Source organism: Rutilus rutilus (assembly GCF_951802725.1).
Source record: "Rutilus rutilus genome assembly, chromosome: 3".
Classification (NCBI taxonomy): domain Eukaryota; kingdom Metazoa; phylum Chordata; class Actinopteri; order Cypriniformes; family Leuciscidae; genus Rutilus; species Rutilus rutilus.
Genome location: NC_140211.1, coordinates 20,721,432 through 20,735,547, shown reverse-complemented (window position 1 = coordinate 20,735,547; position 14,116 = coordinate 20,721,432). Strand labels below are relative to the sequence as shown.

The 14,116-nt window shown below is 35.7% G+C and overlaps 1 protein-coding gene across 2 annotated transcripts in view; it reads left to right on the top strand.

Moving 5' to 3' along the window:
- Positions 1 to 14,116, top strand: part of vps13c (vacuolar protein sorting 13 homolog C) — a 53,620-nt gene that overhangs the window by 13,512 nt on the left and 25,992 nt on the right. For both annotated transcript variants that reach the window (XM_084405126.1, XM_084405125.1), the window contains 28 exons: positions 183 to 245; positions 337 to 472; positions 570 to 664; positions 1,025 to 1,167; positions 1,312 to 1,504; positions 2,044 to 2,158; positions 2,268 to 2,404; positions 2,492 to 2,624; positions 2,707 to 2,824; positions 2,895 to 3,030; positions 4,421 to 4,505; positions 4,710 to 4,810; positions 5,047 to 5,200; positions 5,304 to 5,383; positions 5,498 to 5,557; positions 6,079 to 6,229; positions 6,551 to 6,667; positions 6,808 to 6,911; positions 6,996 to 7,163; positions 9,162 to 9,466; positions 11,380 to 11,527; positions 11,650 to 11,758; positions 11,832 to 11,959; positions 12,073 to 12,229; positions 12,367 to 12,446; positions 13,307 to 13,366; positions 13,444 to 13,597; positions 13,680 to 13,799. In XM_084405126.1, coding sequence (XP_084261252.1) covers positions 183 to 245; positions 337 to 472; positions 570 to 664; positions 1,025 to 1,167; positions 1,312 to 1,504; positions 2,044 to 2,158; positions 2,268 to 2,404; positions 2,492 to 2,624; positions 2,707 to 2,824; positions 2,895 to 3,030; positions 4,421 to 4,505; positions 4,710 to 4,810; positions 5,047 to 5,200; positions 5,304 to 5,383; positions 5,498 to 5,557; positions 6,079 to 6,229; positions 6,551 to 6,667; positions 6,808 to 6,911; positions 6,996 to 7,163; positions 9,162 to 9,466; positions 11,380 to 11,527; positions 11,650 to 11,758; positions 11,832 to 11,959; positions 12,073 to 12,229; positions 12,367 to 12,446; positions 13,307 to 13,366; positions 13,444 to 13,597; positions 13,680 to 13,799 — 3,550 coding nt within the window. The remainder of the gene's footprint in view (positions 1 to 182; positions 246 to 336; positions 473 to 569; positions 665 to 1,024; positions 1,168 to 1,311; positions 1,505 to 2,043; positions 2,159 to 2,267; positions 2,405 to 2,491; positions 2,625 to 2,706; positions 2,825 to 2,894; positions 3,031 to 4,420; positions 4,506 to 4,709; positions 4,811 to 5,046; positions 5,201 to 5,303; positions 5,384 to 5,497; positions 5,558 to 6,078; positions 6,230 to 6,550; positions 6,668 to 6,807; positions 6,912 to 6,995; positions 7,164 to 9,161; positions 9,467 to 11,379; positions 11,528 to 11,649; positions 11,759 to 11,831; positions 11,960 to 12,072; positions 12,230 to 12,366; positions 12,447 to 13,306; positions 13,367 to 13,443; positions 13,598 to 13,679; positions 13,800 to 14,116) is intronic.

The window sequence follows — 14,116 nt, the reverse complement described above, 5'->3', positions numbered from 1 at the left end:
TTGTTATGCTGATGAAATAGTTTATAATGATTGAAGAAATTTTTTTTATGAATATTTAAAATAAATATTATATATGTTTTAAATTAATAATAATAATAAAAAAAATAAAAAACAGTTATTTTCCACTAACAGTCTCTTTTAGACCAAACTGTATATACATTTATTTATTGTGTTTCCCTCAGGAGCTGGAGAAAGTTCTGGATGTGTTCAACATTGTATTGGCCAGACAGCAGGTTCAGATGGAGGTATGACAACATGTACCAAAACCGAATTCTTCTGATATTTTGATATTTTTAATCCAGTGTAGTACTGTAAGTTCACTTTCTCTCTCCACAGGTGGTTCGGTCAGGACAGAAGCTGGTTGCTAAAAAGGCCACCCCTCAGAAACCGAGTGGAGGAGGTTTCTTCAGCGGGTTTTTTGGCAAGAAAGAAGGAAAGAAAAAAGAGGAAGAGGAGGATAAAGAGCCTGAGAGTGAGTATTTAATCTCTGATATATTTGCTAAACTTGCCTTTGAATTAATGCTTTTTTTGATGTACATACATATTTATGTACATGTATTTATTATCAGGTATTGATTCCATCATGACTCCTGAAGAGAAAACTAAACTCTACACAGCCATTGGCTACAGCGGGAGCTCACATAACCTTACCTTACCAAAACATGTGAGTGGAAAATATACATTTACAACACTGTGAGGGTGTAGTCACATTTAACCTTTTTTTCGTGAAATCTAACCATTTCAACAAGAATTCATGTGATCAGTATTTTCGATTGAGGGTGAAAGATTTCCCTACACATATTGCGCAGTGGATTCAATTTGGTCATGTGGATTCAGCGCATTGACCAACAGACACTGTTTGACGGTGATTTTTGTGTGCTAGACTATTGACGATGGATGTTTTTTTTGGCTGCGAAACTTCACCTTCATAAAACTTGTTGCGCAAGATGTTTCAGATACCTTATTTTAAGCATACCTTCCTTAGCTTGGACATATACTCATATATTTATGTGCTTATGTGCAGTATGTTGCTGTGATAGTCAACTTTAAACTGTTGAGCACCTCAGTAACATTCAGAGAGGAGCCTGGCGTTCCAGAGATCCTCAAAGTGCAGATGATTGACCTCAGTACGTCCATCTCACAGAGACCAGGAGCACAGGCCATCAGGTATGCATTACGAATACATACAGGGAAACCCTTTGCATTGGCCAACAAATATATATAGGGCTTTATGTAAAGAATACAGTGTCTTTAGGAGCTCAGTTAGTTTGGTCTTGCTATGGTTCAGTGTGAAATGTGTGTGTTTTGTAGAGTGGAGGCTAAACTGGCACACTGGTACGTGACTGGTCTGCAGCAGCAGGGGGAAGTGCCGTCTCTCATAGCGTCAGTTGGGGGCTCTGACTCCTCTCTGCTCAGCGTGCTCTTTGAGCTCAATCCACAGGACAGCACAGCTGACCAGCTACTCAGAGTTCATTCACAGCCTGTAGAGATCATCTATGATGCCGTAAGAGACAAGTGCACGCACACTATAGTTGTCCCTTTGATTTCAGACATTGGAGTCATTGGATATTTGGATTTTGGTAGCAGATTACAACTGTTACTTTCTTTTATTTAATTTAGTTGCACAAATATCATTGTTACAAAGTAGACAAAGATATGTCAATATTTAGTTGCACAAATATCATTGTTACAAAGTAGACAAAGATATGTCAATATTTAGTTGCACAAATATCATTGTTACAAAGTAGACAAAGATATGTCAATATTTGGTCAGTCCAACTGAGTTGGATCTTATGCCTAATATTGTAAAACAATATAATAAAATAAAACAACATAATTACAATTAAAAATGATTGAGATTTAGATAATTCGATTAAATATAATGTATTTATTCATATAAATATGTATATATTTTGTGCTTAATTTTATGTAATGAAATAATATAATTAATATATTTTTTTTATTTAGATAATTAGACTAAATATAATTAGAAAGTGGTTAGCCTTACATTTTTAGTGTACCATTCATTTACCTGTTTTATAGCTGACAGTCATCAGCATAGCAGAATTCTTTAAGACGGGGAAAGGAGTTGACCTGGAGGTCCTCACTTCAGCAACACTCAGCAAACTTGAGGAGATCAAAGAGAAGACAGCCAGCGGTAACACTCTCCTCATTTCCCATCATACCCAAAGAGAAATGGTCACACTGGGAGAGAGTATGTCAGCAGCCATCAGTAATACTTTCCCTTTGTCTTTAAATGAATACAGGTTTGTCTCATATCATTGAGACACGCAAGGTGCTGGACTTGAGGATCGATTTAAAACCCTCCTACTTACTGCTGCCCAAGTCTGGGTTCTATGATGGCAAATCGGACCTCATGATTGTTGATTTTGGTTACCTACAGGTAAGGGAGGGAAGTAAAAGCATATTTAAGAGAGAAATCTTTCTGCTAATAATGTCTGACTGTATATTTGTGTGCATGTGTGTGTAGTTGAACAGTGTAGATCAGGGCAGCCATCAGCAGATATCTGCAAGTTTCTCATCACTGGAGGAAATCATGGATAGAGCATATGAAAGATATTCATTGGAGCTTCGCAGTGTCCAGATACTCTATAGCAAATCAGGTAAACACAATGCAAGAACACAGCAAAGAACTGAACTGCCTGAACAAGCTATTTTATTCACCCCGGTGGCTCTTTTTTGAAGGAGAGAAATGGAAAAATGCTCGTCTTGAAGGCTTCTCCCATCAGCACATCCTGCAGCCAATGGACTTCACGCTTCAACTCGCTAAATGTATGGTGGACAAAGATTCCCGTATGCCCAGGTTAGCGTTCGCTCTCTATCGCATGTCTTTTTTATTCCTCACACATGCATTAATATCCGTTCCTTTCCAGGTTCAAAGTATCAGGGGAGCTGCCGTTACTTCATGTGAAGATCTCTGACCAGAAGATCCAGGGTGTTCTGGAACTGGTGGACAGTATTCCTCTCCCTCAGACTACCTCAACCCCTCCTAGCACTCCCACAAAAAAGGTCAGAAAACATGACAAATTAAAAAAGACAGTCTACAGCAGTACAGTCTCTCTGTACTGGCTATTGTGTTGCTTCATGACTTTAGTTTCTTGGTAGGACTCCACAGGTATTTGATACTATTGTCATTGCTGTTGTTTTTCTGAAAGCCATGAAAATTTCAAGCCTCTTAAACTAATTGCAATGTACTTATTGTTTTCAGAGTCATGTGCTATGTCTTAATCCAAAACAAAGAGTTGCTTGCTTTTATATTTAGTTCCTGAATTTGCTCTGTGAGCGTGACAGTGCAGCTTCAGTCTCCACAGATTACACAACTCAGGAAAGACATTATCAACAATCAGCATCACTGTCTCTCTACCCAATGAGCCATGTGCTGTATCTTATTAGTGGACTTGCTGCCTCAACAAGCAAGAAAAAGCCCTTACTAGTTTACTTCACAAAATTAATGTTGAAGGATGTTCTAGATATCATCATCTAGATAAATATAAATTAAATATGAATAATAAATATAAAATCTACACAACTATTCAAGAGTTTGGGGTCATTAAGATTTTTAAAAGAAATGAATACTAATTTCAGCAATAAAATTAAGTGAATTCTTTTTATTATCAATATTAAATTGATAAGAAATTACTGTAAATATATTTTTAATCATACAAAAATATATTAAAATCAACGGTATATTAAAATGTATTAAAATAAATAACAGTTTATTTATATAATGTATAAAATAAACAACAGTTATTTCAAATTGTAATATTTCACATTACTGTTTTACTGTATTTTTTATCGAATAAATGCAACCTTGGCTTGGATAACATAATAGACTAAATCTTACCGACCCCAAATCTTGTGAACAGTAGTGAAAATTTGTTTGGAAAAATATGAAAAAGAAATTTTTATTTTATAAAAAAAAAAAAAACTTTCTCCTTGAAATACATTATTGCAAAAATGTTATCAGTTGACTACAATGCAACCAAACATATCCATTTAATCAATTATGCACATTTTCCCCCAATGTTGCCACCATTTAGGGCCAGATTTACTAACAGCTTGTGCCAGCGCAAACCCTTTTTTGGGATTCCCTTTCTGATGCAAAATTTATGGAAGGACAATATTTAAATGCACTTGATAGATTGCGTTGGTCATTATGGAAATGATCCAGCTGCATCTGTGTACTTTAATTTGCGCATTGTTAGTAGATCACGCGCAGAACTTTCCCTTTCCTATCGTCGCTTTTATGAGATTGCTAATTTGCTCTGTTTAGTAAATCTGGCCCTTAGTTTTTGTTGAGAGTATGAGCTTTCTGCACATGTATAGGAAGCAAACAAATTGAGAAAATATATTTTTTCACCTTATAATTTGTTTGTATAATAATGATGATGTTCTTCAGAAGGGGTTGGGGATGCCGCTGTCTGATGCCAGGCCAAAGGTCTTGGGTTTAGACCCCACAGTTCTGTCCTATACTGTTGCGTCAGGTCAGAATTCATCCAAATACTCGCATGTACTTTCACACAGAAGAAATCACTTCTTTCATTTAGAAAAATCAAAACATTCTTAAATGAATGCCACACCAGTCTTTTGTTTTTAATTGACTCTGTTCATATAATTATACAGATTTTCTTACTGTTTATATGCAGATAAGTATCTGTCTGTGTGTGTGATCTTGCTTGTGTGTTTAGAATCTGAGGAAGACATCAGTGAGAAGTCTGTGGATGAAGAGACTCTCAGATCAACCTTAGAGGAGCTGACCGAAGTGCAGTTTCAGTTTGAAGTCAAAGAGGTACATTCTTCTCATTACTTTGTTCACACCATAAAATTCTCCTTTTAAAAAGGCATACCAGTTCACCAGTGGTCACAAGAGCTCCACATTTCATAAAAGCTGTCATGATCAAAAAAATCTGAATTCCACTAGTTGATTACAACTATTTTGTTTATGATTCCTCTTTATGTTTATGTTGACCATTGTGTGTTTCAGTGTGAAGTTATGTATACGTGTCTATATATGTGTATATGTAGGTGTTGTTGGAGCTTACGCGGCAGGCCACTCAGGAAGATGTTGTTTTGGCTCTCAGTGTGTCTCAACTGGGTGCTGAGGGCAAGATGCGAACCTTCGATCTCACTGTCACATCTTACCTGCGCAAGATCAGCCTGGATTACTGTGAGACAAAAGGTACATGCACATACATTACGTGTGATCAACGTTTAGTTGTTTGAAGTACTTCATGTTGTTTCAGGGATGCTGTCTCTCTCATTCTTGTGTGTATATTTTTCAGATGCGCAAAATCAGCCACTTCATTTAATTACCTCTTCAGACAAGCATGGCTCTGATCTATTGAAAGTAGAGTACATCAAAGTAAGCATGAGCATCTCGCTTATCAAGCACTCTATAAAAGACTCTCTTAAATGGGTTGATTTAGCTAAGTGGTTTGATTTGTGCTGGTCTGCGTGGCCTTTTTGTGTCCTTTAGGCTGATGTGAATGGACCCAGCTTTAACACCTTATTTAATAATACAGAACAGACACTGAAGGTATGTTTCAGTTTTACAGTTCCAAATAATTGAATGCCAATTTTCATTCATTCATTCATTCATTCATTCATTCATTCATTCATTCATTCATTCATTCATTCATTCATTCTATCAAGATAAAAAAGTAAAATAAATATATTTAGTAAAAAATAAAATGAATAAATATATTTAATGTAGTAAAAAAGTTTTTATTGTATGTATTTGACTATATATATATATATATATATATCATATATCATATATATCATATATCATATATATATGATATATATATTCCATATATGTATATATTCCAATGATATCGTTCCTCTGTGCCATTATTGATACAGTTGTAGTGTGACTATTCTTTTACATTTAGAATGATTTATAAAACTATCGTTATAGTTGTAGTCTTTGGTGTGAACACAGGCCTTTAGTCTTTTTTTGGTTTTCTATTCAGAAACAAATACTTAATTTGTTTTTCTTTTGAAAAAGCTTTATTGAAAAGTTAAATTAAGGTATTGATTTATTTTATTTCACAGGTGGAGTTTTCCTCATTGGACTTCATGCTGCACACTAAAGCTTTGCTGTCTACCATCAACTACATGAATTCGGCAATACCACAAGACCTTACAGCCTCTAAAGAAAGAGAAACCAAGAGACAAGACCAGAGAGTAGCAGCAGGGAAGACAGGTAGGAAACGCAGGCACACACACATATTGACAATACTTGTGTGAAAACAAATGCATTTTGCTTGTCAAATTATTAGGTTGTCCCTGAATATTCCTCATGCATCCATGTTGTCTTTGTCTCCACTTTATAGGTTTTTTCATGGGTAACTAATGTTGTTGTTTTTTTAACCCTTGCACTGGTCTTGACATGACATGTACTAACAGGAGTCTGAAAGAGTATCTGTTTTGCTTGTGTTAAAGCATGTTGCAGACAGTACTGGTTTCAGATTGTCACACAGTGAGTTGTTTGAGTGTTTTAACTGGAGTTTCTATGTTTTCTTAGTGTCCAAGGGTTCGAAGGACTCTGGTGTTGTGAACTTTAAACTGTCTGCTGTGCTTGGCTCCTTCAGAGTGGCTGTCTGCGATGACAGAAGCAACATTGCTGACATACGGATCCAAGGTAGAAAAAACTAAAGTGTCTGTACATCAAAGTCAGCTTTTCTTAAAATGATTACATTGCATTATATATTAATTAAAAAAAAAAATCCATAAGAACATTTTATGCAAGTTAACAAAACATGGTGCTTTCATTTATGTCAGGCATTGATGCATCTGTGGTGGTCCAGGCCAAAGAAACAGATGTTTTTGCCCGTCTTCGTGACATTGTGGTTCTTGATGTGGACCCTAAAACCATCCATAAAAAGGTAAGAGATCAGTCATACTGTTTTTGGAAAATTTACAGATGCCGAGTTTCTTTGCTCCAGTCATATTTGTGTGAATCCCACCAGGCGGTGTCAATTGTTGGAGAAGAGGTGTTCAGCTTCAAGATGACCTTGTACCCTGGGGCCACTGAAGGCGAAGGCTACACTGACACCTCCAAAGTGGATGGGAAAGTTATCTTGAGACTTGGCTGTATCCAGATTGTCTACTTGCACAAGTTCCTTATGTCTTTATTGGTGAGAATGAATGCAAATGCACTTCCCTTTCATATATGTTCTCAAATGCTGTCGCCTGTATTACTCTGTCATCTAAAGTTAATACCGATAGATAAGTCACTTATTGCTAAAACAAACAGGGACAAAGCTTTTGAAAATCAGTATTTCTCTGTGTCTGTATTTATTTTATTTTTTTGTATTTTGTCTGGACATGTCCCATACCCCCCCCCCCCCCCCTTTTTTTTTTTGCTCGGACACCTCCTCCTCCCCCCCTCATAGTTTTTGTTAACTGTGTCTTCCTCTTTTCAGGACTCTTTTAGCTATCAGTACTCTGCTGATGAGGTACAGCCTTGGGCATGCTGCATTAAAGTCTTTTGCTTTGCAGCTTAACTACTGCACCTCTGCACACACTGAAATATGTCTACACCCCACTAAACTGTACTGAATTTGTTGTGCACATAATTAAACCTTTAATTTGATTGTAAGATGGAAACGTTAATCCAGGTTAACAACATTCACAGCGATGTTTATGACTGCCTTTGTTTTGTTTCTAGTGCAGTGATTCTCAACTAGGCCTCAGCAAACTTTTAAGGGAGCAGCTGGATGACTTAAAAGTATTTAGATTAATACAATTCATGAAAGAAATTAAATTAATAATAATCAAAATGTTGTATCTGTATATAAAAATGAAATATTTACTATAATCTAAATTAAAATGCTAAAAATAATAATAATATGTAAGCTGAAATCATGCTGTTTTAATAAAAACAGCAGTTTTTGAAACTTCTGGAATCACAAAATGAATTAATATTAATGAATAATAATAAATAAAATAATTTATAAAAAAGTTTGGGGAAAAAAAGCAGCTTTGTCATTATTGCAGCAGAAATACCGGAAGTATTGGGTGGGGGACTTTGGGTCAAAAAGGTTGAGAAACACTGTTCTAGTGGCAGGTTAATACTAATAGTTAATACTGGTTAAAAAAATAAAGAACAATATTAAAGAAAAATATATATTCTGAAAGCTGGAAAACACTATTTAGAATTTGTTAGCTCTGCTGCTTAGTCATGAGAATTGAATTAGATTTAAACTAAAGCAGTTTCTAGTCACTAATATTGTTAATAATATTTCAGTATTGCTTGCATTACATTTATATATACCACTGATATATAATAAACTCTTTTATAATGGGTATGAATTTTTAGTTATGCTTTACTTTTCAAATAAGGGAGTTCAAAATACCACAGGAAAGGTTTGTCTTTTTGTGCATCTCTCAAAAGATTGCATCCATACTTGAGATTGTTTAAACATTAAAACTGCAGTTTGGAATTTCTTTTCTGGCACCTGCAAATGCCAAGGGTTAAGTCAGTATTGAGTCAGTAACAGTTCACGATTCTGTTCGCTGCTGCTAATGTTACAGAAATTACATACTGCAGCTTTAATGCTGTTTTTTGTAATTAAGTATATTAGCATTCACTACTTAGTTTTAATTGTGAGGTATTCCTGTGAGATATAGTTAAAGAAGTGGACATTAAATTATGCATATTCACGCTATGGTGTTCTTTACATGCAGTAAGGCCCAGCATATTTAAATGACTTGATCACGAATGTGTGGATTTGCATGTCTGCTTGTATCTCATAACGCACACTGAAGTAGAAATCACTGAAATATGAGATGGAATTTCGCACGATATGGATGCCTTTATTTTACTGGTTCTAACTTTCATTCTCGACATGCTTAATAGAAACAGCTCACCTGTCATACCCAGACAATATAATCATCAACTTTACTACTTTATCTCACAAAAAATAGACTGTTTCACACCAGCACTGCTTTTTCCACCCATGTTGAATTTGCAACTTTTTGTTGTAAATTTGGCTTTCAGGCATTTTAAAAGACAAGAACATCCCTGCATGAACTTTTCCTACTATGGATCCCAAGCTGTCACATTAAAACCTTCCCTCACATCCATGTCAAGTCACACTAAGCTGTAACTAACTGTTGGTTGTCTTCCATAGATGTTTGTGGATAACTTCCAGACAGCTAAAGAGGCTCTCAGTGCCGCCACGGCTCAGGCCGCGGAGAAAGCAGCTTCCAGTGTGAGGGATTTTGCTCTGAGGAGCTTCAGACTTGCCATGGACATCAGACTGAAGGCCCCCCTTATCATAATCCCTCAGTCCTCCACGTCATATAATGCATTTGTGGTTGACCTGGGTCTCATTACTGTGGGAAACAGCTTCTCTCTGCTGGCAGCTGAGGGCTTCCCATTGCCTGCAGTTTTGGAGACCATGGATGTAAAACTCACGCAGCTCAAACTATCTAGGTAACAAAGAAAGCTGGAGATCTTACAGATTTTACAATCAAGTTAAAAAATTGTGCATTATATTCAGGTAATTTTAGTCTTAGTGGCAGAATTATTTTAGTATTAACAAACTATTAGTATTTACTAAAGTATTACAAATACTATAATACTATAGTATTTATAATGTGTGTGTATATATATATATATACAGCACTGTGCAAAAGTCTTAGGCATGTTAATATCCCCCACCCCCCGTCCCCCCAAAAAAATGGTTTTAAGTCAGTTATTTATATATTTTGCTGTAGTGTGTCAGTAGGAAATATCAGTTTACATTTCCAAACATTCTTTTTGCCATTAATTGTAATAATCCAGTGAGATTTGTGTATGCACAAGGAGTCTGACAACAGCCGGTATCTGATCTCACCATCATCGAGTCCGTCTGTGATTACATGAAGAAACAGAAAAAACTGAGAGAGACTAAATCCAGAAGAACTGCGGGAACGTCTCCAAGACGCTTGAGGAAACCTTCCTGCAAAGCTACCTGAAAAACTATGCGCAAGTGTACCTGGACAAAAGCAGTTTTAAACGCAAAGGGTCGTTACACCATATATTGATTTGAATTTGTTAATAGAAGTTAAATCATAAATAAATTCAATTTGTGATTTTTATTTTTGAAAGCATTCTCACTTTACAGCATTTTAACACAAGTGTCAGTACTTTTCACAGTACTGTAGCTTTGGAGGAAGGTTTTCTTCAAGCATCTTGGAGACGTTCCCGCAGTTCTTCTGGATTTAGTCTGTCTCAGTTTTTTCTGTTTCTTCATGTAATCACAGACGGACTCGATGATGGTGAGATCAGATACCGGCTGTTGTCAGACTCCTTGTGCATACACAAATCTCACTGGATTATTACAATTAATGGCAAAAAGAATGTTTGGAAATGTAAACTGATATTTCCTACTGACACACTACAGCAAAATATATAAATAACTGACTCAAAGGGATACTCCACTTTTTTTGGAAATAGGCTCATTTTACAACTCCCCCAGAGTAAAACAGTTGAGTTTTACTGTTTTCGAATCCATTCAGCCGATCTCCGGGTCTGGCAGTACCACTTTTAGCATAGCTTAGCATAGATCATTGAATCGGACAAGACCATTAGCATCTCTCTCAAAAAAATGACCAAAGAGTTTCGATATGCCGTACCATGAGTGCAGCAGGCGTAATGATATGACGCAGCGCCTGAAAATAGGTCTAATAGGTTAGACAAACTTAGACAAACTCCCGGTCACGTTGGAAGTTACGAGCTGGGGACTATTTTCAGGCGCTGCGTCATATCATTACGCCTGCTGGACTCATGGTACGGCAGCAAAGTTTCTTGATTATTACGCAGGAATGAGAGTATAGTTCCTAGCCATATCAGCCTAGAAAATCGCAACTTTACATTTTCCGTCGGTCTTAGTTCATGATGTAACTACAGAAGAGTCAAGTTTTAAATAGGAAAAATATCGAAACTCTTTGGTCATTTGCACAGTACTGTGTGTATATATATATATATATATATATATATATATATATATATAATATTATTTTTTATTTTTTTCATTTTAATTTTAGTTTAAGTTTTATGCTTGGGTATTAATGCTATTAAGTATTATGTTTTGTGGGTTTGTATAAAAACTTCTTTTTTTTATCTAGATTTATTTACTTTTCAGTTTTAGTTTTAGTAATGTTAGTACTTCAAAATACATTTATTTAATTCAGTTCGTTGGCAAGGCAACCTTTTGAGTAAAATCTAAGTACTTTTTAATTAATAGCTTTAGTTTATTAACAATAACAACACTGATTTTCTGAACCTGTTTGGTGTTTGATTCAGATGATTTAGAGATGGCTCCTAACTTTCTCAGTCTTGTATATTTGATCTTCTTTCTCCAGGACTGTTCTGAAGCATGATGCTGCTCATCTAGATATTGAAATTCTGGAGCCCATAAATCTCGAGCTTTTAGTCAAGCGTAATTTGGCTTCCAACTGGTACAACAAAATTCCTGGAGTGGAGGTCAAAGGAGTACTTAGATCAATGAACGTGAGTTTCTTGTGGATGTTTCGAAAGTGAAAGTGTTTAATCTAAAATTTAAAATGGGAGCCAAAGATGATTGCCTGGAGAGAACTAAAGACTAAAGATTAGTACTTTTCTGGTATCTGTAGATGGCTCTTGGCCAGGAGGATTTTGGGGTCCTCATGAGAATCCTAGCAGAGAACATTGGCGAGGGAAGCAGGACCGCTGCGGTGGAGGGAACAAAAACTTCTGCTAAAGGTTTAATCTGTCACTAAACTTCAGTCAGTAAAGTTTCTTTGAGTACTTAATTTGACCCTTTTTTCCTCCACAGATGAAGCTGTTATAGATGAAGGACTGATAGTGACACTTCCTGTGGGGACAGGGCTTCAACCTGAATTGACCAATGGTGCTTTTACTGAGAATGTTGTCAATGTGCTGCTCAATTTTGAAATCAAGGAGGTGATTAACCTCACTTAAGTTCTTATTTTCAGTTGTCTTGCAGTAATAACTTCAGATTTGTTGACTAGAAACCTGGTGTGGACTGAGAATCCTGTATATTCCCATTTTTGTAGGTTATGCTGAAGTTGAAAAAGGCTAAAAATGGGCAAGAGTCTCCCTTTTTGGTTCTCCATGTAGCTCAGCTTGGAATTGATACCAAAGTTCGAAAATATGACATGGAGGCCACAACATACATCAAAACCATTTCCATGAAGTGCCTAGAATTCCCTGGTTTGTAGCGCTTGGTTTAAAAACCTCACAGTGCAAAGCAACACAATTTTATAAATTAGTAGAATTAATTTATATTTGTGAACCTATAAACACATATTTTAAGTATATAATATAAATAAATCTTCTTTTTTTTCTAGATTCAAATGGAGAGCCGCTCTGTATAATCAGTTCTTCAGCAGAGTCTGGAGCAGATCTTTTTGAAGTCAAATATTTTAAGGTATCTATTCTTTCTGATGTACAAATGTGAGTGCACAATTTCAATCATTGCATAATCTGTAAGCTCAAACTCCCTATACCAACATTGTTAAAAACCTCCTATATTTTCAAGTGATTGAAAATATAGTCAAGCCTATATTGTCAAGGGGTAGTTCACCCAAAAATTTAAATTTTGTAATTTACTCACCCTCATGTTGTTCTAAACCTGTGTGAGTTTGTTTCTACTGTTGAACAAAAAATAAGATATTTTAAAGAATGTTGGTAAGTTGATGGCACCCATTGACTTCCATAGTAGGAAAAAAAAAACTATGGAAGTCAATGGGTGCCGTCAACTGTCTGGTTACCAACAGTCTTTAAAATATCTTCTTTTTTGTTCAACAGAAGTAAGAAACTCATACAGGTTTAGAATAACTTGAGGGTGAGTAAATGATGACAACAAATTTTGTGTTTGGGTTTTAATTAAAGTCAGCACATGAATTCAAAGCATCTGGACAATTAAATCCAGCTATTAGCCATTACGCTATTTAGTGTTTATGGAGTGCCTTTTATTTTAGCTCCTGATGGCCATTTCTCTGAATTGAGACTGTCATTCATGAGTATACTGTTAAAAGTCCAGAGACATGAATGCATAATTATCAAGTTCTGATGAAATGCATAGATGTGTAAATGTATAGATGGCTATGTAATATTTTCAGAAACAGTGCTAATTGATCTTTCAATATTGATTGGATTATTTTTAATGTATTCCTAGAATTAGTTGAAATCTTCATAATGGAAGACAAACAAGTAGCAGGGGTTGAGAGGTTCATGCTCCATTGAATGCATGAATGGAGATCTTAAACTTGATTCCTGTCTTTGTAGGCTGATCGAAATGGGCCCAACTTTGCTAGCGTTTACCAGAATACTGAGCAGAAGATCAATGTAAGCATCTGTAAATAATGTAAAATAATATACAGTTTTGGAAATTTAGGGTGTGACAGGCCTTTGTGTGTCTTTAGGTGGTATTCTCCTCCCTAGACTTGATGTTGCATACTGAGGCTCTCCTCTCTACTATGGACTTCCTGTCTGCTGCCCTGACCACCAGCAGTCTGCCCTCGCCTGAGAGAGAGATCAAAAAGAGTGACGACATGAGAACTACCTCAGCTAAATCCAGTAAACATACTGAAACTGACAAACACTGAATTCTTTCACACATTTTAAGAATGAAGTAATAAAGAATTGTTTTTTGTCTTAGCTGCATTGAGCTCTCCCTCTGATGGTGACATCATTGACCTGATGGTGAATATGCAGCTTGGTGCATTTAATGTGTTGGTGTGTGACCAGAAGAGCAACATGGCAGACATCAAGATTCAAGGTTTCAATCCATTTCTTTTTTGAAAATGAAAAAACACGTATGTGCTATATATTGTTATAAAGTTACTACATTACTGCTACTGCAAAACAATAATAAATTAATACAGGCTTTAAAATGTAAGCTTTTAGTACATCATTATTATTGTATTTAGGATATTTCTTTAGTTTTTTGCCAGAAAATTTTATAATCACGTTGTATTATTGTATTTTTTTTTTTAAATGGTTGTATTAAAGCAACTTGTTTATTTGTTTTCTGTGTATCATCTGCTTATATATATTTCTTGTTTATTCTAAAGCTGGTTTTGTTTGGTGGTTGAT